The sequence below is a fragment of the Brassica napus genome, chromosome C1, assembly GCF_020379485.1.
Source record: "Brassica napus cultivar Da-Ae chromosome C1, Da-Ae, whole genome shotgun sequence".
NCBI classification, from domain to species: domain Eukaryota; kingdom Viridiplantae; phylum Streptophyta; class Magnoliopsida; order Brassicales; family Brassicaceae; genus Brassica; species Brassica napus.
Window position 1 is genome coordinate 35,583,710 of NC_063444.1, and position 24,605 is coordinate 35,608,314.

The 24,605-nt window shown below is 36.1% G+C and overlaps 4 protein-coding genes across 8 annotated transcripts; 1 reads left to right on the plus strand and 3 right to left on the minus strand.

The window, feature by feature from the left end:
* Positions 1 to 49: 49 nt before the first annotated feature.
* On the minus strand, positions 50 to 6,343 carry LOC111215929 (kinesin-like protein KIN-12B). Of its 2 annotated transcripts, none has more exons than XM_048745694.1 (16): positions 5,892 to 6,343; positions 5,431 to 5,565; positions 5,266 to 5,349; positions 5,032 to 5,157; positions 4,885 to 4,944; positions 4,735 to 4,788; positions 4,558 to 4,650; positions 4,106 to 4,201; positions 3,829 to 3,977; positions 3,475 to 3,624; positions 3,268 to 3,397; positions 1,932 to 3,194; positions 1,764 to 1,862; positions 1,527 to 1,679; positions 654 to 1,457; positions 50 to 574 (listed from the first exon to the last, which is right to left on the minus strand). In XM_048745694.1, exons 1-16 carry the CDS (start codon positions 6,180 to 6,182, stop codon positions 254 to 256), a joined length of 4,008 nt encoding a protein of 1,335 aa, XP_048601651.1. In that variant the 5' UTR covers positions 6,183 to 6,343; the 3' UTR covers positions 50 to 253. The 2 variants fall into 2 exon arrangements, with proteins under 2 accessions (XP_048601651.1, XP_048601652.1); XM_048745695.1 differs by having other exon boundaries at positions 3,829 to 3,974; positions 5,892 to 6,342.
* Positions 6,344 to 9,011: 2,668 nt separating this feature from the next.
* LOC125580707 (cyclin-dependent kinase C-2-like) lies at positions 9,012 to 12,240 on the minus strand. The gene is made up of 12 exons (XM_048745698.1): positions 11,985 to 12,240; positions 11,566 to 11,647; positions 11,385 to 11,475; positions 11,268 to 11,297; positions 11,059 to 11,168; positions 10,907 to 10,979; positions 10,709 to 10,829; positions 10,510 to 10,627; positions 10,282 to 10,421; positions 10,138 to 10,195; positions 9,980 to 10,050; positions 9,012 to 9,891 (listed from the first exon to the last, which is right to left on the minus strand). Exons 1-12 carry the CDS (start codon positions 12,095 to 12,097, stop codon positions 9,366 to 9,368), a joined length of 1,533 nt encoding a protein of 510 aa, XP_048601655.1. The 5' UTR covers positions 12,098 to 12,240; the 3' UTR covers positions 9,012 to 9,365.
* A 220-nt stretch (positions 12,241 to 12,460) lies between these two features.
* On the plus strand, positions 12,461 to 13,078 carry LOC125575349. Its single transcript, XM_048745699.1, has one exon. It carries the CDS (start codon positions 12,601 to 12,603, stop codon positions 12,946 to 12,948), a length of 348 nt encoding a protein of 115 aa, XP_048601656.1. The 5' UTR covers positions 12,461 to 12,600; the 3' UTR covers positions 12,949 to 13,078.
* A 2,465-nt stretch (positions 13,079 to 15,543) lies between these two features.
* Positions 15,544 to 23,193, minus strand: LOC125580708 (alpha-glucosidase 2-like). 4 transcript variants are annotated; one of them, XM_048745703.1, is made up of 24 exons: positions 22,954 to 23,124; positions 22,751 to 22,872; positions 22,337 to 22,604; positions 22,193 to 22,261; positions 21,973 to 22,110; positions 21,765 to 21,882; positions 21,391 to 21,473; positions 21,175 to 21,270; positions 20,896 to 21,064; positions 20,658 to 20,800; positions 20,482 to 20,568; positions 19,916 to 20,101; positions 19,358 to 19,525; positions 19,043 to 19,163; positions 18,883 to 18,952; positions 18,348 to 18,435; positions 18,119 to 18,239; positions 17,643 to 17,836; positions 17,453 to 17,561; positions 17,077 to 17,232; positions 16,806 to 16,908; positions 16,485 to 16,658; positions 16,002 to 16,147; positions 15,544 to 15,917 (listed from the first exon to the last, which is right to left on the minus strand). In XM_048745703.1, the coding sequence occupies exons 3-24, from the start codon at positions 22,571 to 22,573 to the stop codon at positions 15,724 to 15,726; spliced, it is 2,970 nt and encodes a 989-aa protein (XP_048601660.1). In that variant the 5' UTR covers positions 22,574 to 22,604; positions 22,751 to 22,872; positions 22,954 to 23,124; the 3' UTR covers positions 15,544 to 15,723. The 4 variants fall into 4 exon arrangements, with proteins under 4 accessions (XP_048601660.1, XP_048601658.1, XP_048601657.1 ...); XM_048745701.1 differs by having other exon boundaries at positions 22,337 to 22,660; XM_048745700.1 differs by lacking the exon at positions 22,751 to 22,872 and having other exon boundaries at positions 22,954 to 23,193.
* Positions 23,194 to 24,605: the final 1,412 nt, after the last annotated feature.

A 24,605-nucleotide genomic window follows, 5' to 3' on the forward strand; every position in this document is an offset into this window, starting at 1 on the left:
CTTACTCCATTCCATTGCAATTGCTCACCAAAAGCTTTATTCCCATTAGTGCTGACAAATCAAATCTCTTACAAAGACATCTTTCGGTTTGTGACATGGATGAGAACGAAAAGGTATACATTGTAAAATGAGTTTATACGATATAAGAAATACAATGATAAATTCGCAAACTTAAAAATCAGATCAGACCCCAACAATATCTGATTTTTTTCCTATACACATTACAAGAAAACAATATGTTGTGGAAACGAAACTATATGTTGCATCTGTCATACCCTGAGAACCAAGAAGGTTCGGCGAGCTTTGCCAATTCCGCGTCTTTCTTGTAAAATGGCTCGAACTCTTCTCTCCATTGCTCATCTCCTGAACTTGCTGATGGCTCTTCCACTGGCTCATCATATTTGGCCATATCATCGCCATGTAAAGAAGCCTGTAAAGATTCAATGTGATTGTGCGACTCTGCAATGTGTTGTTGTTGGTTAAGAGTGCTGATTCCAGTTTCTTGTTTGCTCTTCAGTTTTTCAATCTGTTTATATGCTTCTGATGCTTGATACTCTGCATCCGTTGCCCGTTTCTGCGAACACAACAAACCAGAAACATTAAGTTAGAATCATATAACAGTGTTTGAGATATTAAATGTTTTAGCATTGTACCTGAGCGATTTTTAATCCTTCTTCAGCTTCTTTAAGTCGAGCAAGTAACTCTCCTGCTGCTTCAACAGCTTCAGCTGTATCTCTTAGCTGTGACTGGAGACTCTTGTTCTCATCTCTGAAGTATTGTGCCTCTTTCTCTCTTTGCACTTTCAACGCTGAGATCTCTGCTGCAAGTGCGTTTATGAATCTGGACTCTGCTCCCTTGACTCCTGCTCTGGCTGCTGCTTTTTTAACATCGTCTATTCCTTCTCGGATCCTCCTGTGCCTCGCAAGCAATTGTATATGTTTCTCTTCCAGGTCTGCATATTGTTCAATCATCCGTGCATGGCCTTTCATCGCCATCTGCATTGCTTCCGTCAACTCTTCTGTACATCTTTTCTCCGTATCCAGTTCCCGTTTCTGCTTTTCCATCAGCTTCCTATTGGTATCAAGCTCATTTTTTAACTCCTCAGCTAGAGATATCCAGTTTCTCTCAGCTTCTGTCCAACGAAGTCTTTCCTGTTCTAATGTCTTCTCAGGACTCTCCTCCACTGACTCAGGAATGGCATTAAGTGGTGGAGCCGGATTAGGGTCACAAGTGTATGTCAGCTTAAGCAGGGAACCTCTTTTCCGAGACGATGTAAGAGAAGTGTCGGTGTAACAGTGTACATGCGCCTTTAAATCTTGAATCTCTTCCAGTAACACTTCCCTTTCTCCCATTTCACCATAGAAGTTCTTGAAACTTTCAAGCTCTTCTTGTGCTCGTTTCAACTCAATCCTCGTCTGCAATACTTCAGGGTGGTTCTCGTACATGTCCTTCAGAAGCTGCAGGCATTATATAATTAAGGAAACATGTCGCATCGAGTCAATAATCTTCTAAATAATGGAAACTACCTTATGCTCATGCATGAGAGATGCAAATTCTTCATCCAGGAAATCATCTTTAGATAACACGCCATCCATGAGGCCTTCAAGACGAACAATTTTGTCCTCCCTTGTTTGTCCTATGATGGCATTGCACTCTCGCTCATGTTTGTACTGCTGAACCTATTCAATTTTCCAGAGGCAATTAGAAAAAGGTTCCCTTGATATGTTTCTAACAAAACACAAAGCATTAACTTAGGATCATACCAGCCGATTAAGCTGTGATATTTCAGAGGCTTGCTTAGTGCAGTACTCTTCCAGAGCCATTTCTCTTCGGATAGACCCTGCTAGAACCTTTTCCACTGCCTGGCAGAAAACTCCCATTAAATCTTTAGGCTATACAAATGCAGAACGAACTGTAGATGAAATCTTTACCTTAGGAACTTGGAAACTGGACTTTTCTGAGTTGTCAACAGTTACTGACTGACGATTTGAAATGTCACTTGTTTCTTGGACATCACATTCTGCTATGCATTTGCATTTAATGCACACTACTTCTTTTGGGTTCTCTTCTGCTATTATATCAGCTTCGGGATAAGTTTGTACACCTACATCAGCCTTGCTTAAAACCGTCGAAGGCTTGCATTCTAGAGCTTTGTAGGAGAACCCAAATGTAGATCGTCTCTGAGCAGTACTCTGGCGATAGGAGTCGAGTATTTTCATTCCTCTGTGGAGGCTAGCCGCCAATTGGTTTGTTGGCACAGGAAAAGCTCCACTTTTCTGTGTAGACAAAGCACTAGGTAGGTTTAACATCTCTGTAGACACAGCGGAAGAAGGTTCGACGATTTCTGTAGTTACTTGGTTTGCTCTCTCAATATATTTTTGTGATGCGGTGGACATTGATGATGTCCTCAAGCTTTTCCTACTATTCCTAATCCTAGGAGAGACGCTCTCAGTGGGAGTTATTAGCACATGAGAAGCACTTGCTGGATCTATGCTGAGGCAAGGTGACGCAGGAATTATTGAGAAGTGTTCTGTATCATCTGAAGCATCAGCTACTGATGCAATCGAAGAAGCAAGAGCTCCAGGAACCAAGTCTTGGCATGATGGAATGTTTTCCGCCTTGCCAAGTGAATTGTCGTGGTCTGTGTCACTAATAGGAGAACCAAGAGAATTGGTTATCAAATGAGGCAGCACACTTGAACCATGATCCATAGTTTGCACGGCTGCTGTGATGCCAGTTTCTTCCACGGTTGGCTCATTATTAATAGTAACTGCCTCGTGATTCTCAGTTTGGCAACTTGCATCCTCCATGTTAACATCTGTATTCTCAGGAAACTGCTTTCCTGTAGATTGGCCATCAGATGACTGAAGGTGGGAGTTCTCGTAATTTTCATCCTCCAAGGCCACAGTATGTAAGGATGGATTTATTTTCTCTACTCTGCTCGTGTCCGGATTGTTCTCCTCGGCAGGTGGAGATGACTGCAGGCCTATTTGAGCACAAAGCCTTTCAACAGCCTCTTCATCTATTTCCATCTCAGTATCTCCATCATCATCTCCATTGGCTAATGACTTTGGATGACTCAGGCCAAAACTTCTTAACAAACTCATACTTCTACGTGCATTCCAGGAAGTGGCATAAGCTGCATTCGGATTAGCTGGGTTGTTTCCATTATTCTTCACCCTTTGCAGTTCCTCCTGCGAAGTTGGCATTATAATTTGCATTAACATATGTATTTATGTCTTATAAGATAATCAAAAGAATGCATACCCTCAGCTGGCGTATGACTTCCCGCAAGAAATTTACATCATCCTGCATCACTTCATTGACAACGGCCTTGTTCTGAATCGCCTTTGCACGCTGAGCAAATCTCAAGGTGCTGAACGTTTCACTTCTACAACTACAATTTATGATGCAACTTTATTTAAGTGGAGAATGATATAATTTCAAATAGAGCAATTCGAGTTCTGGATTTACCTTTGCGAGGGAGATACCGCACAAACCATAGCTAATTTTGCATTCCCACCAAGAGACTCCTGCAATAGGAACGTCAGCCTGGAATCTCTGTATGGTATATGCCTTTGCTTCCCTGTTTGTGAAATTTCTGCGAGGATGTTGATCAAATTCCTGCAATTAAAACACTTATGGTTAGCATTTATCTAAGCTTCTCACTCTCAGTTTCAGACTCAGGTATCACATCTGTAAAATGTAATTAAAACCCAGATTCAAACATGCTACAGCATCAAACATAGTCCCTAAATAAACATAATGCAATACAAACTGAGACAGAACAATCAACAAGCAGCCAGCCAGATCAACAACTGAACTTACCCAAGTTGAGAAAGTGATCGATTGATATTCCCAGCTTCCTTCAACCGTTCTCCTGCTGCACCAGTTGATTTTTGTCTTTCCGAACCAGCCAGATCAACAAGATTTATTCTACTTGTTTTGAAGTTGCTTAGACCATCTGCCGCACTCTGCTATACATTAAAATGCTGTTACGAATGGTTTCGCATCATAACAATGAACTACTACTATACTAGTAAACATCTCCGTCTCATTCTTAAAAAACAATAAATATGAACAATTTGATAAAAGGAGAACACACCTTGCAATGTGACTCAACAACACAAGTAAATACACAATGCGACCTTGAACTCTCTGCATTTACACTTGTTGCACCTGTCCTTCTGTTTGCCAAACCCTACAGTTAAAAAGCATATTATTTAAATACTCGTTTCAGCGCAACAAAAAAGTTCAGACTACCTACACTGTAAGACTTTGACATGCTTTGCTGTTTGAAGTCATGTTTTATTGTAATTCGATTTACATCACTAACAAAGCTGAAACGTTAAAGTCCAATAAACATTCTTCCAAATTCCTCTAGTGCGGCGCATTTTCTTTTTAACAATGCAAAGTTCCGCGCCCCATATGTTAAAAGTTAACAATGGTATCACACCAAGTGCATGTGTACGTTTTGAGCAATTACTCTAGAAATCTTTCAGATTATAAAGGGTCTAGTTTCCCAAGAGGAACATGAAATGAAAGGGTGCAACAAACCTTGATCAGGAGCCCTGACAAATCCTTCAAATTTTTCACGTTTTCCTCAGTCAGATATTCAACATAAACACCGGACTTGACATCTTCTCTAATCTGGTACAAGATAAATTAAGAAAAATGAATACGAGTACTTTGTTCTTAGAATGTAAATCGAGTTAAGTTGCAAGTTCGTTTTACCATCAGGTTTTTCTGGCTCGGATCCAAAAGATCTGTTATTTGCTCGTTGTATATCTGCAATGAAAGACAGGAAAGAGAACCATAAGTATCATCAAGCATTAAGAAACGAAAAAACAAAAAATACATCAACAAACTATCCACTCGTTGAACCTCGAGAAAAGAACAGCGGCACTGGTAACTGAGCTGCCGTTCAGCGTGCTTCACTTGCTCCTGCAGATAAAAAGAAACCAACCCTTGAATGTGCTGCCTCTTTAACTAGATGAAAAAGGACTGAAAGTAAACAACAGCAAGCATCACCTCACTGATACGGGCGAAGAGCAGTTCAAAGACACGTGGAGTCAAACCTCTTTGGTCACCAATCAGGTGCTCTTCCAACAATCCGTTTGCAGGACCCCACATGGTATACGTTTTCCCACTACCAGTCTGATGAAAAGTGTTTTTATCATGAAGGTCCAGAAGTTAAAACCACAATCATCTGGTTAAGAAATTGCAATTCAATCCTAAAGAAAAACATATAAACATGATAACCACCTGTCCATAGGCAAAAACAGAACTATTAAATCCAGCCAGACAGTTTTCCACAAGAGGGGCTCCCACAAGTTGAAAGATTTCATCCTGCAAAGAATACAAGAAAAGATAAGTAGTTAGCCTATCTAAACCATGGGATAAGAGTAAATAGGACAACCAGATGGTTACCTGTGTTGAGTCAGGGTCAGCAATTGAGTCGAAAGTGAAAGTATGGTCATTTATAGTGAGGGCATCGCTGGAGATCTTCTTGACTATCATCTCCTCTTCCTCGCCTTTGCTTGGAGGCTTCACTCTGACTATAACCTACAAAACGAAAATAAGAGCTCAAGTTGCGTAGCTTATGAGGTTAGCTTGAACAGTCCATAGTCCTATCTATCTATCAGAAGCAGCAAAGACCTGAACAGTGAAAAGTCCATAGTAAGAAATCATATGTCACTCAAGCATTTGCAACAAACAGCGAACTCACTATAGGTCTCTCCCACATCACATAGAAACTAAATGAAACTTAAACCTTCTAAAAAATAGAAGCTTAGGCTTCTCCAATTAGAAATTTTAGAATCTGGAACATTTAATTTGATCGATTCATATCTAAGATAAGGCGATTCAAAATAATAAAAGGCTCAAACCACCTTAACACCAGAATCTGAAACCCCAGCTACACCGTTATCCGACGCAGCTTCCGCGATGAGCTTCCGTTTAAGAGGATTGGCAGACGGCGGACGCGGAGGCAGTGGACTCTTCAGTTTCGCCGGAGAAGACCTATAATCAGGCGGCAGCGAGTTCGGATCGGGAGGCGGGGCGTTCTCTTTGGCGGATCTTGTCTTCCTTTGGGACTTGGATTTAGTCAAGCTAGGGTTCGGCGATTGCGGCTCTCCGATGTCTCGCACGACGGCGTTTCTTGGCATCATGAAGTGCTTCATTCTCTAATTAGAATGAATAAAAAGAGGAGGAAGAAGAAGAAGAGGTTGTTAAGCCACTGTTTGCAACAGTTTGGTGCTCGGGCAAAGAATCAAGGAATAAGGGGGAGAGAGAGAGAGAGAGAGCCGTTAATGGTGAGAATTTGAATTTCTAGATTTGTTTCACATCTCTCTGTATTCTTCTATTCATCAATCTCTGTGATCACGAGATGTAATCCAACGGTGGAGACTTACTTAGGGCCCATGTTTTTGTTTAAATTATTTTCTAGGATGTTTCAGTTCCGTGCCACGTATTGGTTTAGGGTTTACAAAACACCAACTAAATGACAGTAACACCAAAGCCCAATAAACATTATGTATATAAAAACTTTTCTCTTTTCCACGAAAAATACGTTTTAATATATCCTTCTTCTTTTTTTGACTGAAGGTTTTAATATATTCTACTAAGAACACACAATAAAATTAACATTTACTTTACATATGATCTACACATACCATACCACTATGTTTCAATCTATCCTTAAGATTTTCATTAAGAACCTAACCAACTAATAGGATCGCTTATATATTAGTTTTATACAAAGGTAAATTCTAATTTTACACCAAATTTGTTACTACTTTTCAAATTTACTTTCATGGGATAACCATTTTCATAAATACTTTAAATTTGTGATGAAAAAAATTAAACTAACTTTAATTAATCATTTAAAATTATTTATAAGAATTTATAAATGTTTAAGAGTTATTTATAGAAATTTCTAAATCCAACTTCACTCCCTAAAATATTAAACCCTAAACAATAATCAGTATGTTTTAGAGAAATTTCTTATGATAGTTTTTTTTTAAGTTTTTGTCACAAAAATAGTACTCAATGAAAAAAAATGACAAAAATAAGTTTTATTAAAAAGTAAAAATGACCAAAATATGTATTTTTACCCTATGGTTAACTAATCTAAACCATAAAAATAAAAATAAAATGCTATTTTGGTCTTTTTTTTTTAGAACTATTTTTTTGACAAAAACTTAAAAAGAGATATTGAGAGAATTGCCCTATTTTTTATATGAATATATTTTCAAAAGTGATATTTAACTTATGATAATTCAAACAAATGTTAGTTTACCTGAAATTGGCTGAAATATTGTAAAAGATAGAAACATCAGTTTACCACTCCTTGTTCAAGTAAGTTATGTTTCAATCATTTAAGTTTTTATCTAGCCAACCACTTAGATAATAAGATGAGACAGTAAAAAAACATATTTCATCTATATTATTAAAAGAGAAGTATTCATTTGAAAATGTTCTTATTTCATTAATTAAACTCTCTATTTTTTTGCTTGTCTTTTTCAGTTGCATTTATGAAATATCCTAAAACGAATAAAACTGCCTAATTTATTACTTGTCTTTTCAGTTACATTAATGAAATATTCTTAAATGAATTTAAACTTTCTATTTTATTGTTTGTCTTTTTCAGTTACCTTAATGATAATCACATGGACTTTCTTAATAAGGTATTTTAACATAATTGGGTTATGGACATTTAATTTTTATTTTTATCTCAAAACAAAAAATATAAATAATTTATTATTAATAAAACATCTAAAATTATTTACATAAATCAACTGTTTTTATATGTTAAATTCTTCATATAAGTTTAAAAAATCATTGTATTTTCTTTAAATATGTATAAATAATTTACAATCTTTTATGCCATACTAAGTCATTATATAATATTTCTTCATATTTTACATTCATACCCTTGTTTTTATATATCGTATACAATTCTCTAATTACGTGCATATGTTCAATTTGTTTATATGATATCGACTATTTGTCATAAATCAATGGTTTAAGACCCCAAAAAAGTAATTTACTTAGTGGATATAATATATTAAATATTACAAATACATCATTTAGTTAATTAAATAATCAGGATCTAGTACTTATTATATTGCAAATCAAATATAAATTATTTATACTTTCAAGTCTTCAAAATAAAAATGAGATACTGCAGATAAAAATATATCCAGTCATCATGAATTCATGTTTGATTTTTATGTATAAGTGTCTCTTTCTTGCTATCTACAATTTTATAAATATCCAGTAAATTGTTACAAGTTTTCATTAAATTAGTTTATAAAAGAATTACAAAAATAATAAATTATTGTAATTTTTTTTGTCTGGTTAATTATGCTATTACAAATTATGAAAAACATTACATAGATATATTACAGCCAACAATTCTACATGTCTTATGAGGATTCACGTCTGACTGCATCACCCTGAGTAGCCCTATGAGATCCATTTCCGACGGTACTCCTTGTGCCATGGTGAAAATCTCTTGTAAACATTTTCTCTAATTTTCTTCATAATTTGCTTCTCCGGAATTGAAACTCAGACCTCTTCCTATAGAAATTGCGTTGTCTGGGATTCGAATCCTAGATCTGGGTGTAGAAGCTTTTGAACCTTGACCACTAGGCCACGGTGTTTCCACCAAATTATTGTAATTTAATATACACAAATAAGTAATATTAAAAGTATTCATAAATATTTTAGCTATAAATATTTACTATACTAATTTGAAATTCATGCAACACAAGGACACTATCTATAGTGTTCATGAGGACAGTTTCACTGTGGAGGAACTCATGCGGCAGTCACACTTCAAGTATAAATCTACAAACAAAACTCTCGAACAACAATGACTTTGTTCCACATTTCAACCAAACGAGTTTCCCAAACATCAGTAGAGTTTGTGGGATAGTAAGGTTTATATGGACTAATCCATTGGGTTTTGATGAGATGATGGATAGTCCTGGTGGTGATGAACAAGATGATGTTGATAAGGATTATATATAAGAATAAGAAGTTATACATAATAATTCTGGACAGGACCAAATATCCGGAGAAGCAAAAAAACAACATAACTGGCTATAGATAGAGTCATCACCTTGGGCACCATAATGTGATGTTTGACAATGGGTGCTGTGGACCAATCATGCTGTAAGCTATACAAATGGGAGAGCAGAAAGATGAATCAGGTCTAAGAGAGTAGCAGCGCTTAAGTAAATAGATTTTGTTTCTCGGTAAAAAAGTTTTCATAACTAATATCACAACTGCCTTTGAGACATCGAGCCAAAGACCACACCATATGACAAGACAGTCTTTGAGCTCTCTCTCTTTGCTTACTATTGCCATCCTCCATATCGTTGGTTTCTAGCACCACCCATTGGATTCTGTCCCCTTCCAGAGCCACCATACTGACCACCACTTTGTGAGTAGTTAGGCGGTCTAACACCATAGCCACCGCTAGGACCGGCGCCATATGGTGCACCTCGACCTTGTGAAGGAAATGATCCGCTGCTGTAACCTCCGCGGCTCCGATTATTGTTATACCCGCCAGTCTGGTTTCCGCTAGGATGGTGGTACCCGTTTGAACCAGGTGCGGGACCACGGGGATTTTGATAGTAGTGATGACCACTAGGTCCACCAGCAGGTATCTGAGGTGGCGGTCCGTTGTTAACAGGGTGGTTTGGTCCGGCAGGCCAGTGTGGAGCGGCATGAGTTTGACCAACACCATGTTGCTGTGCAGGCCAACGAGAGTGCTGCTGTGGATGCTGCATTTTCTGTTTCTTGGCTGCTTCCTCGTTATGACGCATCTCTTGCCGCCTTTTCTTTGTCTGGAACTCATGTGATGATTCATATTTGGGTAGACTGTTTGAAGGACATGGAACATTGTGTCTGATCATATACACCAAATGAATTATCATAAACAATAACAAAACTTAGAGCAATTCGATACCTCTTTGGATCACACGGCAACGGATCAGTCCAAAAGTAGTCTGCATCAAGAGCATCCTTTGCAGATATTCTCTGCACCAACAAAATGAACTCAAATCTCAAAAAAAGAAGCTCTTAATTTCTGCAATTGGTAATATATTTCAGATTTAGTTTTGGTACCTGAGACGGGTCAAGCACCAACATTCTTTCCAGTAGTTCAAGGGCATGGCGATCAAAACTATAGTAGAAGAGAAAAAGCCAAAATGAAATCTCTCCTGTATCAAAAGTGATACTGTCGCAACTGACATAATGGCATAAACTTACTTTCGGTAGATCTCCCTTAAACGTCTTCTCAAGGGCCGAGGTGATTTCAGCTGGTCAAACCAAGGCATCTTCGAAACACCAGGCCAGTTGTTTTCATCAGGTGATCCACAAAGTTCATAAATCTTAGTCAATTGTTCAGTCTGGAGACAGATTAACATTTGAGAGTGAATAATCATCTAACGCACTGCCCGAGATGTTCAAAAAAAAAAAAAAGATGAAAAAACCGACCTCGGTTTTGCCAGGCAAGATTGGTTTCCCATTCAAAAGTTCAGCAAATATGCAACCAACTGACCACATGTCAATCGCTGGTCCATATTTTGTAGCACCGAGTAGCAATTCAGGGGGCCTACAGCAATAACCAATACATTAAAGATGCAAACAAAGTTAAAGCAAGACTTATATGTGTATAGCTTTCAAGTATGCATACCTATACCACAAAGTGATGACACGGTTTGTAAGATTTCCATCATGATCATGAGAATAGGAGCGTGCAAGCCCAAAATCCGCAAGCTTTAAGTTTCCCTCATTGTCAATAAGGAGGTTGGAACCTGCATCAAGATATCATCTAGGTCAAGTAGAGCAAGTAAAGGCGAGAGAACAAATGTCTTTAGGGATAGTCAATCACCTTTAATATCACGATGAAGAACTTTTTTAATATGACAGTAGTGAAGCCCAGTGAGCAGTTGCTTCATGTAACACTACAAGTCGAAATGTCAGACAAAGTTGGGAGAAATAGATTTTGCAAAGGCTACAACAAGGTATCTAGCCATGCGATACCTTGATTTGAGGAACAGTAAATCCCTGTGTAGAACGATCAGAGAGTCCAGTCAAGTCATGATCCATGTACTCAAAGACCATGTAGATTCCGCCCTTGTATTTGTTATTATCTAAAAATGAGATCAAAGAAAGAAGCTTTAAACTAGGTGACGGTATGTCTAACAAGTTGTCCAAAAAAAATAATAAGATATTGGATAAGTTTCACTAACCTGGCTTTCCTTGGTCGTCCCTATCTCGACCTTTTTAAAGTAAACAAACAAAAAGACTCAAGAATCAAATATCAAACTAAAGTAAATAGAGGATGAGAGAGGTGGATTCCTTGTTACCTGGCGAAGTAACAATCTCTTTCAAATGAATGACGTTTGGATGATCCAGCTTCTTCAGAATTTTGATCTCCCGGATGGCTGTGATGGGAAACTTGAAGCAAAAAAAGTGATTGATATAAGTCATTTGGATTCACAAAAGGTTGCAACTTTTGTAAGCTAGTAGTGAGATTGTAGAGCTTACCCCTTCTCTTTCATTGTCCATACGGATCTTCTTAAGAGCAACGATCTCTCCAGTTTTAATTTCTCTAGCCATGTATACTTGACTGCCAAATCAATAAGCCAAACAATATGAACACCAGAAGATAGCTTGAGATTGATGTTTACTCACAAGATCTACCATATCAAAAAGCTTTAACTTTTGTGTAAGCGAGTGAAGATAAAACAAGAGAAAAATCAATCTAGCTTTTGGATTGAATTTCAAAATACTAATGACGCAAAGCTGTTAGCAGCCCCAAACATAAACCCTAAAGAATCCAATCAACAAAATACATAATTTCATCAACAACAGATAGATCAATCCTCCAACCTAGAAATTCACAAATCGGTTCAAACGGAATCAAAGAAGAGAACCCAGAAGAGGAAGAAGGAGGAGAAGAATACCCGTAAGTTCCTTCGCCGACCTGTTCAAGCTTCTCGAAGCAATCGACGCCACGAGATCCCCAGAACGGAGGGGGCTCCTCCATATTCAACTGCCCAAAATCCGCTATCGCCATTCTTTCTCCTCCACCGACGAATCGTATTTGGCTCCGCCCTCGTCGCCGCTCCCCTTCGCTGAGAAACCCTAAGCTTCTTAGCGTTTTTCGGTTTATGGATCGGTTTAGCTTTTATTTATTTTACGTGTTACTTTCCTTGCAAGTAACCCACGGTGACTGATACTGATAAAAAGGAAACTTAACTATAGTCTTAAAAGAGTGATTGATATCTGTCTTAATTCTTTTTAATTGTGTTTCCTTTTACTTGTTTTTATTGATTTCTACTTTTCATTTTCTTTAAATTTGACCACTTCTTTAAGATGGTAAATGAGTAACTAATATTTATTACCCTTGTATTCAAAGGGACTATGTTTCTTTTGTATTTTGGTATGGCTTTGTATCCCTTTTTCTTTCATTATTGCAATATATTTGACTTCCATAAAATTGTATATATATATATATATGAAAGCACTTTTGAAGAGTCTTAAGACATAGAAGAAACAAAGAAATCAACAAGAGAAACGATGGTGAAAACCTATACTCACGAGTCTCTAAAAATCATTTATTTGTTCGTGTTTGCATTACTGATTGTGAGATTAATTCCATCAAAAGCTCAACCTCCATATTGTACTATGGAAAGACGTGATACTGAGTACTTTAATTGCGTTGATTCTCTCAAGTTGGGTACACCATGGGTTCCTCCTTCCAAAGACTGCTGCGAATATATACAAATCGATAATATGGCTTGCTTCTGCAAAGGCGCCAATAGATTATTTTCAGCAGTTTTTGACCAAAATAAGCTTTTCAAAATCTCTCATGCATGCGGAGATCTCTTAGTTCCGGGATCATATTGCGGAAGTAAGTATCACTAAAACTACACTTTCAAATCTAATCATCTTCGTACTTAATGATTTTTTTTTGGTATATCAGTTTTCAAGGTTCCAGGTGGTGTGTGAGAAAAGATGGATGTGCATGTCATATTTTGTTTCTTTTCTTTGTATATCTCAAATTTTAAAATATATATATGACTATATCATATGGTTAAAAATTAAATAAGATGGGCTTTATGTCGATAATTGATACACCAATCCCTTATACATTATTGACCGAGTGATTTTGACACATGTTATCACCACATTAATTTCAAAAGCAAAATGATGACATGACATACCAATAAAAATGATATGACTTGGACTAATTGTGACATGGACATTTACATTTAATGTTGTTTATAATTTTGGTAAATTTTCATAATAAGGTAATAACTTATAAATCATCATTAATATAACAATAAATAGTAAAGTACGAAATATAGTAATATATAATATTTTTTGAAAATATTATTTAATATTATTTAAATAATTCTATAATTTTTATCACTAAAACAAATTTTAGAAATTTATGCGTTTCAAAAAAATTAATTTTCTAATCATATTATTATTATTACTTTTTAATATTTACAAATTTTAGAAATATTATTCAATTTTATGTTTTGTTAATTATACATAACAAAACTTTCTCTTAATTTTATAGAATTTTATTTTATATATATATATATATATTATTAAATATAAATGTAAATAAAAATATTTATTTTATCTTAATTTATATATAGAATTAAAATATTGTACACAAATAATAAAAGTTTATTTATAAATATAATTTTATAACTTTATTTCTGCACATGGTGCAGGAAAACACCTAGTGAAATTTTATAAATATAATTTTATAACTTTATTTCTCAAGCAAAATGGTTGCAATATGGTTAAAATGAATGAAAGTTTTTTTTTTGTTTAAAAATGAATGAAAGTTTTGTATATATACTATTTATATTAAACGAAATGTTTGCAATATGGTAAAAGCGAGAAAAACACTCCACGGAAGTTGAGAAATGCACACCCTTATTTCACAATGATTTAACAATGTAATTATGACCATGATTAACCCAGGTTTCACGGTGGAGTTCTTAGCTTTGGTTAAGAACTGTTTCTTTAACTTTTAATTAAGAAAAGCTAAGAACCGTCTTTTAAATAAGAGATATAAGAATCGGTTCTTACCCAAAAAGTGTAAAAAAAAATATATCAAATCATGAGTTTAAAAACCCCAAATTAAATGTCCAGATTAATCATACTCTAAAATACCGGATGTATCTTGGCATGCTTTCCGGGTCCTACGTAATAAGAGTTTAAACGGCTGGTTCGTGAAATGCCAAGAACATTTCAGAAAAACAGCTTGCAAAGAAAATGGTATATAAATATTAATATTTTGAATCAAAATATGTATACAAGAATGATTTTTGAGATATTCGTTATGATAGACTTTAAAATTTTTTTTATCACAATTATAGATCTTAAATATAAAAATGACCAAAATAAACTTAAATATTTTATCAAAAGAAGTAAATATATACTTATACCCCTAGAATTAATTAATGTAGACATTAGGGTTTATAGTTAAGGGATAGGGTTTATAGTTAAGGGATAGGGTTTAAGGAGTGAGATTTTGAGGATAGGATTTCAAATTTTTAAAAATTAAAAAATTAAAAAATTTAAAATAAAAAATGCTATTTTGGTCATTTTAATTTTTGAATTCTATTTTTGTGAAAAAACTAAAAAAAGCTATTTGAGAGAATTGTCCATGTTTTTTTTTGTTAAATTTTAGATATAATAAGAAACTTTTCATTTTTTTGTTTTTAATATTAGAAAAAGCTCATATAAGAAAATAAATAAAATAAAATATTAATAATAACAAGGGCAAATCTCCAAAATAGCATATTTCTAACTTTATATCACAAAAAGAGCACTCCAAAACTAAAATGACCAAAATAACACCTTTCTAAGTTTATCCTTTGAAAATTTTAATTTTTTTATTTTTCAAAATTTGAAATCTTATCTCCAAAACCTCATTTCTAAACTCTAAACTCTAAACCCTAAACCCTAAACCCTAAACCCTAAACCCTAAACCCTAAACCCTAAACTCTAAACCCTAAACTCTAAACCCTAAATCCTAAACCCCACCCTTTAACTCTAAACCCTAAATTTGTGATTTTTGATAAAATATTCAAAAATATTAAGTGCTATTTTTGTGACTTTTGACCTTGAGTGTTAGTCTGAGAACAAAAACTTGATTTAGCGCTATTTTTGTCTTTTTCTCTAATAACTAACGAAAGTAATTTTAATAAATTCAGAAAAATCTATAATTAAATAGTATAAACGGTAAAAATAGATTTCACTTTTAAAATAATATTATATATTTAAATTAGTTTTTTGTTGAAAATCATTATTAAACGCCAGCAATCACTCGATCAAAACTGAAAACAAGTACACATCAAATAAGCTCAACCGAGATTGACCAAAACCGGACTAAACCGCTAATCCTTTAAACGATCGTCTATGTTTTTTCCCTAGGGTCCACATATACTTAGACCGGCCCTGGTCAGACCCTAGTCAGACGGTACCAAGCTCACATATAAATTGTATTGGGTTATTTGAGTAGCGAAGTAATCCAATACAACACAGTGACAGTATAAATCTAAACGTAGGAGCACTGATCAATCACTTATTTATACACAATGGACAACCCCAAGTAGTCAAGTAGAACATGGGAATGAGTTGATATCGTAAGATAGATAGATATATCCAACACAGTTATGGGAAACTTGCGACTTCATATTCATGCTCTATTTTCAGAGGTGATTCCTTGGAAACAGGTCGGTCTTCAGACCATAACTCCAAGTTAACAGTTCCACAGTCCCAGTGAACAACACATTTGAATACCTGACTAACGTCGAACCTGTTTACCAGCCCTAGATTGAGGCTCTTATCCACCAGCATCCATTCACCTGCAAAATATAAAAAGAAAACAGAAGACGATGTTTATTTATTAAAACATGAGAGAACAAGATGGAGTGCGTTGATGTACTTACCATGTGGGAGGTTGTTCCCTTCATATAATTGCTCTCCAGAGTCGGGCCAAACTTCATGCTTTGTACCATCAATCGATGTGAAGGAGACAAACGATTCCGTTGGATGCATAAGACAGAAAGTTGGATGGACTCTTAAGCATACCAGCCTGCGCCATCATTTTCCAGACCACATGAACATATAAAGACACAGAATCTGAATCATACTCTCGACTTGAGCTATTCATAATTAGAATAAAACCTTCTAGTGACACCCAAGCAACCTATTATATGCAAAACCTTTGCTTACATTACACAACAAGATTACTATAGATTGTTTTTTTTCCACTGTTTTTTTCCCACTGTTCTTCTACGGTTATATATTCTTGCAAGAGTGGTCTGAGAGTCATATCTTAGATCCTAGATCGATGTAGATAAATGTTACAAAAACATTAAACATAGGCATGTTGGTAAAACAAAAAAAAAATGTAAAGAAAGCAGACAGACCTTGAAAATCCACCAGAACCAGCACCAACACTACGGGCTTCAATGCTAGAGGCAATCTGAACAACTCGGGGATTGTCTTTAGGTATTGCGATTTTACGCCGAAGAACCAGTCCACCACCTACATCACCTTCTAGGATAAGAGATTCGTCTTCTCCTGCCTGTTCCAAATCCCTCCTATACAAGATGAAACAATCAATTCAGTAACAGAAGTAAACATAATGTAAACTACTACCTGCCGTAGTATAAGCCTTTGTCACACTGTATGTTCATATCAAAAAATATCGCATACATGTGTGAGAGAGATTGTCAAAGTAAACTCACTCAATAACATTATATTCCTCAGAACATCCAGCTGACCGGTACTCAGTACCACTGTACTCTTCGTAACCATTCATCTCTATCCTGCTGTGAAGCCATTGAACTCCTGTAAAGTGCAATCAACCAAAATTGTTATCATTTTCAACCTTCTACGAAGTCAAAAAGGGACATAATCTGGTTAGCAATTAACCGAATCAGCTCATACCAATCGTACACAATTTATCAAGTTTACATTTACTACTGTAACAAAAACTCCAAGTGCTGAGATTATTACCTGATGGAACATGTGTCATAGATAATATCCTTCCACCAATCCAAGGAACTATGTTCAGTTTCCAATCGCCACTGTTTAGCTCAACTGGTTCCCTTGAGAGTTCCATTCCCTTTTGTCCATGTAGCATTTCCTTCTCAGGTATCAGTTTTGTATTTTCTACATTTTCAATGATAAACATGAAAGACGCTAAGAAAGTAAATAACTATGAAAATTAGAATTCGGCTGTAGCAATATTCATGATTTTTATAAGTTCACAAATTCAAGCAGATGGATATTTCATCAAAACAATTATTAATACGAAAACTAAGATGACGTGACGACATACTCCAAAGTGGCTAGGTAGTAGCTACAAACATATTAAAAAGATGAGATTTACCCATATGAAGTGCAAAGCGCTCATTGCTTGTAGATATTAACGCTGAAACTTCACTTTCTGAAGGCATCTTTATCTGGATGGTCTCTCCATCCATTCCCCAAGCATCAAGCTGTTCAACATTACTAATATTTAAATCTTTTGAACTTATACACTCCCATAGATATTTTTTTAACCAGTGAAAGAACAATACCATTGCACCACCACCAAGCAATAACTGGACATGAATACGACGCTTTGGCCTCTCCCACTCTCCTTCCGTTATTAAAATCTTCACGGTAACAACGGAAGACTGTCGCTCAGCAATATAGTGTGTAATTAGATATCTGCCTTCTGTGTAGCCATATCCATCTCCATCATCTTCAAATAGGAGTCCTACAGCTTTCCCTGACAAATGAATACTTATTGTCATGAAACTCATAATTCGAAAAGAAAAGCTCAAAAGATAAAGTGTATTTTTCCTATGCATGATCCTGACCTTGGGAATACACAAAATTAATAATTGCTGAGAAAGACCATAACAAACACTACAATGCACAACAATCAGAAGCAATCCTCTGCTAACTAAGTTACAACAAGACCAATACACGCAGAATGGAAAGTTACAATATTATCACATCTTAAACTAAAAAGCATGTTCCCCTGTACAGAATCAGAAGCTCAACTTACCATTTTCATCTAATGAAACAAGTAGGGTTAAGTCATCTGACAGACTAGATTCCCCAACATGGAGATGTGGAGGACCAAGTGCTATGATGGATCCCCCTTGTAAATATAATGTCGGCAAATCCTGACATCATGAGCGGAATAAAAAAAAAGTGGAAAACTAAAACTTAATTGATTTTTTTCCCAACAGAAGAAGGAAGTCGAAACTGAAAGTGTCAGTAACCATATATACCGGATGTGAATCTTCAAAATCAAACCTCAACCAAGTTCCTCTGGGCAATATAGGCTGCAACTCGTGAGATCCCTGATTAGACAAAGTACTAGCCAATGATAGAAACAAACCAAAGAAAACTTGATTAGCTGGATGTTTGGCGGTTTATGAACTACAGACAAACTCACATTGATGAATAAAAAACATTTTTCCTGAAAGCTTCTACAATAACTGGCTCAACAGGAAGCAAGACTGCGAGAGAGACAGATTACTAGGTTGAGATTTATGATAGCAGCAATGCTATTCAGTTGTAATAATAAAAAAATGTGTTATATTTTAGACAACTTGAAACACCTTAATAAATAATCCTCGTTACTTGTCAATCAGTAAAGCTTAACTACTGGTTCTAGCTCAACATTCCTAAACTCTTTAAGTCTGATCACTTCTACCGAAATCAAGTGAAGACAAATCACATAAAAAGGGAAGTAATGATTCTGTAAATCAACATGAAAAAAGTAAGATCCATCGTTTCATGTCAAAATAAGAAGAAGAAAACCTTGCATGGATTAGAAGTGAGCCCAATAGAAAGGCATTTTCAATGGTCCTTAGGCGGGAAGCTTTAGGATCTGCATATACGAAGCCAAGAAAGTAAAGAGAGCATAAGATATCATTGCATAAGTTCAAAAAATGGAGTATAGTATTTTAATCAAGCCTACCGGCGAAAAAGATTGGAGTTGCAACTGGAGCACCAGTTGTATGGGCAATGTAAAATAGGGTGTAAAAATGTGGTAACAGTTGGTAGCGCCTCTTCAATGCAGCACGACAGACTTCCTCACACTAATCAAAAGACCATAGTTCGTACGTGACATAATTAAAAAAATCCTTACAGCAAGAATGGTTGATATTTTACAAGAGATTGCAAATTTACAAGAAGTTGCAAGTCCTTTGGGGAAGCAAAAATATTTTTCCATGTATATCATAAAAGATTGATGCTGAAATATCTCTTATAAGATTTGCTAGAAAAACACTACCTCTTCTCCAAAAGACCATGGCTCATGATCATCAGTGCCAGCCTCAGAATGACCACGGCAGAACGGAAACATAGCTCCAACGCCCATCCAACGCCCAAATAGCCGCGGAGTTGCGTTGCCAGCAAAGCCACCAATATCTGGTCCTGATAAAGGCTGACCACTAAGCCCCTGATCAAACGTATTGCAGAATGTTAATTTATGGCTTGAACAAGAGATGCTACATTATGTCGCATAGTTCTTTGCTAAAATCAAAATATACCGAAAAAACAACCGAATATTTACTCATTTATGCTGTTAGCTCTACTAACGTGGAAAACAACTATAGGTTATAAGCAACACTAGAATTCAAAAGAACAAAAGAGAATTATTGATGTAAAGAAATCAACCAATTAAGCAAATGCTCATGAGTAGAAATTCTTGGGTTCATAAAGCATGACAAGATAAATTAGAAGTATGGGCAAAAAAAAAATAGATTAACAACAGTCATCATAAATGATAATCACATACTAATTGTTTTAGTTTTGCGATAAGGAGGCAGTGGGCTCTTGAAATTCTTACCAGCTGAAGTACCATGGATATAGACATATGTAGATGCTCCCAGGTTGAAAGGTTATCTCCTGTCCAGGTTGCAGCATATCTCTGGCTACCTATGAATCCAGCCCTTGTCAATACAAAAGGTCGCTTATTCTTATCAGCTAGCTCCATCCCTTCATAAGTTGATCTTGCCATCAGCATCCCGTAGACCTAGACAACGGTAAATCTTGACAAAATGAACTTGAAATTCTTACCATCATATCTTAATATGGTACAAAAGGTGTATTCTTTAGGCAAAACATATCTACATTCAGAAACCAACTACTTTCACTCTTGATGCACTGCAAAAATTTCTTTTTTTTGTCTCAGCAATAGCATAGATATTGACAAGAAACTTTTAGGAAGCTCCAAGATAAAATTTTAGAAACAATAACACCAAACCGTAAAGAAACAAGTAATAATCGTCTGTATCTGTCTATCATCCAATGTATATAAATAATCCAGAAAGCCAAGGACCCACTGCATTTTTATATAACTTGGATAACTTCAAACATGAGATAATTTGAAACTCGATAGAAGAAGAGAAATACATTGTGGTAGTGCGAGTGGTATTGAACACCTCCAAGCTCATCATCTCCTCTGTGAATATTGTTCTCAGGCATCGTCTTTGTCACGACCTGGAAATTGACAAATGAGACCACATGGAAACTCATAAAGAATTCTATCTAGAAAATTCAAGTATGACGGCAGAGTATACGAGAATTACTTTGAAAACTGCTGGCTCATTCATATCATTCCATATACCATCAACACCATTTGAAATAAAATCCTTAACCAAATTAGCCCACCAAGAGCGAGCTTTGGAATTCGTATAGTCAGGAAAAACGCAAGGCCCAGGCCACACTTCACCTAATGACACCAAACATAAACTTCAGAAATGTTTGAATAAGTATTAAATTTAACATGATAAGACAGCACCAAAATCATAACAAGAGAATGAATACCAATAAAGGGCTCCCCATCTGCTCCTTTAACCCAAACATTATTCTTACTTCCACTATCGTAGACATCAAAACCTTCCTCCTGTTTTATCCCAGGGTCAAGCATCCAGATCGCTTTGAAACCGTTATTATGAAGATGTTTTGCCAAAGCACTAGGATCCGGGAAACGCTCCTGAAATAGTGTTCCATATAATGTCAATACCTAGAACTTATAAATCTAGCCAATGTAAACCATGAGAAGCGCAAATAAAAATCCACTTGGGACTTAAATAAAAAAAACACCTTGTCGAATGTGAAACAACGAAATCCATCCATGTAGTCAATGTCCATCCATATCACATCAGATGGAATTTTCTTGTCCCGAAACGTTTGAGCTATCTGCAATCATCACCACAATGATGAAAAGCATGACAGGGAGGCCCAAAAATTATAGACAATAAATAAGAACTGGCCATATTCTATAATTCAAAAATACATAGAATATGAACAAATACTGACCTCGGCTACTCGCTTGTCAGACATATAACTCCAACGGCATTGATGGTAGCCTAATGCCCACTTTGGAGGCATAAAAACAGTTCCTGATAAGTAGAAAGCATAACTTATTTAGAGCAGAATGATATGTACTAAGGAGAGGAAAAAAAGAGCCAAGGTAAAGACGAAAGAAAATTAAGAAATAGTTTGTCTCATTCATTTGTCCCAAACAATGACAATTTGCATAAAAAACAATATTTTCTGCAATTCCTAAGAGTAACAAGTCAGTTATAGTGAATCAGGCAAGTTAACAGTTGAAATATGAAATGTCTCAATGCATAAAAAAGCACAACTAATAAGACGTTAAAGAAAGAAGAAGAACATAATCAATAGATTACCAACGGCATGGGACAGGGACTGCAAGACAGCAGTGGGTGTGGAGAAAGGACCAAATGTGATTATTGGATATGATGGTGGGGAGATTATTCTTATGACTCCTTGTTTCCTTAGATCAATCTTAGGGACAAGAAAAAACAGTCAACACAATGAAAAAGAAAGATTACATTGCAAAGTGAGTCCAAAAAAGAGGGGCGTATGTCCATATACCTCACACTTTCGTGTGGTATCAGCAAGAACACCAAGTGTTTCTCCAGTTGGAAGGACAACTAGTACCCAAGGATGTGACTGGTAAAGTGAAGTGGTTCCGGGGCCATAACCCCACGCATCAGTGTTCCATGTAAACACCTGAACATTTATATTCCCCCAATTAGTTAGGTACTTAGGTTAACAAAAGAATATATGATGTATGTAAAAGAGAATGACAGACCCGTTTCCCTGTCCTCTCCAACTGGCCACCAACTTCTCCCGTCCCATAAAACGACGTGCCAGGAGAAAACTGCAGCATAAGTGAGCATGTCAAGATTGAAATTTTCAGATGCGTTTCAGAAAAAAGAAGAAAAGAAACGCTAACCTGAAAAGTGACAACTTGTTGCTCCTCAAGAAGGGAATAAGTAGGAGTAAACGCTGGAACAATGTGACTTGGAATGGGTACTTCCCGGTCTTTGCTGTTCTTAAACGAAACACTTGGAAACGCAGCATTCCTATGCTCCACAGAAGAGTCAAACCGGAAAACTCCATCCTCCAAAATAGGCACAAAAATCATATCAGATGGAGCAGTTTCCGAGCCATCTCCTTTACTTACATTCATCCTCCTGATTAAACACCGTCTTCCTTTGCTTCTGCATGCAAGGTGGTTTTTCTAGTAAGTACTCCTTGTATAACCCTTTATTTAGTTCTGTTTGACATTTCTCCAAGAAAATAAACTATTAGTCTTCATCTATAACACTCAACACAGCAAGGTTCTACATACATAAATCATCTCTACCTTGCTTCCTCCGCATAACAAATTTGTAAAGATTAAAACTTTTCAACAGCAGCAATCGAAAGTTATCAACTTTTTATCAAAACAGCATCGATAGTCACCAAGCAAGACCCAAAAGTGAAGCTCTTTATTGAATAATCAAGGATGAATATCAAAGGCAAGAAGCGAAAGAATGATCGGGAAAATATAATGGAGAAAGAGACGACCTGCTGGTGACGGCGAGAGCAGAGGATCTGATAGCGGGAAGGGAGGGCGATGGAGCGATCGGATTCAGCGAGGGAAGAGAGCGATCGTTAGAGAAGAAGGAAGGTGAAGAGGGTAGAGTTCCGCTAGTGAGTGATGACGATGACAATACCATTGGTGTATACTTCGGTTATGAATGGGCTACATTTATTTCACTGCAGTTTTCGAAACTTTATTGAAAAAATCTTTAATGTCACCACCAATCACATTCTTGCTTACTTTTTTTTTTTTTGAACAATTCTCTCGGATAACCATTTTTTTAGTTTTTGTCACAACAATAGATTTCAAAAAAGAAAATGATCAAAATAGTTTTTTTTTTTAATTTTTTAAATTTTAACTTTTATTTTTTTAAAATTTAAAACATTATCCTCAAAATCTCACCGTTTAACTCAAAACCTTAATTTTAGATTAATTAACCCTCTGATGTAAGTTATTTTTACTTTTTAATAAAATTTATTTTGGTCATTTTCTTTCTTGAAAGCTATTATTGTGACAAAAACTTAAAAAGTGTCACTACAAGAAAACAGCAAGGATTCTGAGGGAAAAAATCGTCGGAATTTCGTCGGAATTTCGTTATTCCGTCGACATACCGACGAAACAAGTCGTCGGAAATAATTCCTCGGAATTTCTTCTTTCCTCGGAAATTCCTCGGAATTTTCCGACGGAATTCCGAGGAAATAAACTTCCGAGAAAATTCTGAGGATCACTAGTTTGTCGGAAAGGTCCTCGGAATATACCGAGGGAGAACTTCGTCGGGATACTTCCTCGGACGTTCATCGATCGATGCGTTTTTAGGCATATATACATCGATCGATAGGAATATACCGAGGGACATATTCCTCGGAATATTCCGAGGAATGTGTCCCTCGGTATATTCAGAGGGATCTGTCCCTCGGAATATTCCGAGGGAAATGTCCCTCGGTATATACCGAGGAACCGTTCCCTCGGTATATTTCGAGGAAAGGTTTCTCTCGGTATATTCCGAACGTTTTTTTATAAACAGATCGATCGATGGATTTATGTCCAAAAACGCATCGATCGATCAAGTAAAAAATATAATTAATTTCCTCGGAATGTAAAAAATATTAATTTAAAAAAAAAAAAATTTGAAATTTAAATTCGAAAATATGAAATTAAAATTAAAATTGAAATCATATTAATTAATATTCAAAGTTTCACAAATAAAAATAAAACATTCCGAGTTTTTGGAAAAAAAAAAAAAAACTACGGGTCTGGCACGTCCGGGAAGACCTCGTTCGGGTACATCCTCTGCATCATCTCCATCATTTGCTGGTTCAGCCTCCTCTGTGCCTCATAGCCCGCCTGTTGAGCCGCCATCTGGGTCTCCAACAAAGATATACGATCATCTTTGTCCTTCAACTGAGCCGTAAGTACTTCTGGATCAACAAAGGGCGGTGGTGCAGAAGAAGGAGGAACCGACCGGGTGCGACGACCCAAACCGACCAAACGTCCCTTCTTCTTTGGAACCGACTGAATAGAAAATAGCCAAATTTACAAATTTAAACCAAGAAATAAATGAATTGAACTTTAAAAAAAAAAGAACTTACGGATTCAACGATTTCGTTGATTCGAAACCGGGACAAGTTGGTCGAAG

What these genes read in the sequence shown, in the direction of transcription:
- LOC125580708 (XM_048745700.1), bottom strand. Translation starts at nt 23,105, where the DNA reads ATGGTATTGTCATCGTCATCACTCACTAGCGGAACTCTACCCTCTTCA. An exon ending in ACCACTCGCACTACCACAAT is followed by an intron (nt 20,102 to 20,481) that starts GTATTTCTCTTC and finishes ACCGTTGTCTAG; the next exon opens with GTCTACGGGATGCTGATGGC. An exon ending in AACTCCAATCTTTTTCGCCG is followed by an intron (nt 18,953 to 19,042) that starts GTAGGCTTGATT and finishes TCGTATATGCAG; the next exon opens with ATCCTAAAGCTTCCCGCCTA.
- LOC125575349 (XM_048745699.1), top strand. Translation starts at nt 12,601, where the DNA reads ATGGTGAAAACCTATACTCACGAGTCTCTAAAAATCATTTATTTGTTC.
- LOC111215929 (XM_048745694.1), bottom strand. Translation starts at nt 6,182, where the DNA reads ATGAAGCACTTCATGATGCCAAGAAACGCCGTCGTGCGAGACATCGGA. An exon ending in CCAGTTTCCAAGTTCCTAAG is followed by an intron (nt 1,863 to 1,931) that starts GTAAAGATTTCA and finishes GTTTTCTGCCAG; the next exon opens with GCAGTGGAAAAGGTTCTAGC. An exon ending in CTCTCATGCATGAGCATAAG is followed by an intron (nt 1,458 to 1,526) that starts GTAGTTTCCATT and finishes TAATGCCTGCAG; the next exon opens with CTTCTGAAGGACATGTACGA.
- LOC125580707 (XM_048745698.1), bottom strand. Translation starts at nt 12,097, where the DNA reads ATGGCGATAGCGGATTTTGGGCAGTTGAATATGGAGGAGCCCCCTCCG. An exon ending in TTACTGTTCCTCAAATCAAG is followed by an intron (nt 10,980 to 11,058) that starts GTATCGCATGGC and finishes TTCGACTTGTAG; the next exon opens with TGTTACATGAAGCAACTGCT. An exon ending in TTAAGGGAGATCTACCGAAA is followed by an intron (nt 10,196 to 10,281) that starts GTAAGTTTATGC and finishes CTTCTACTATAG; the next exon opens with TTTTGATCGCCATGCCCTTG.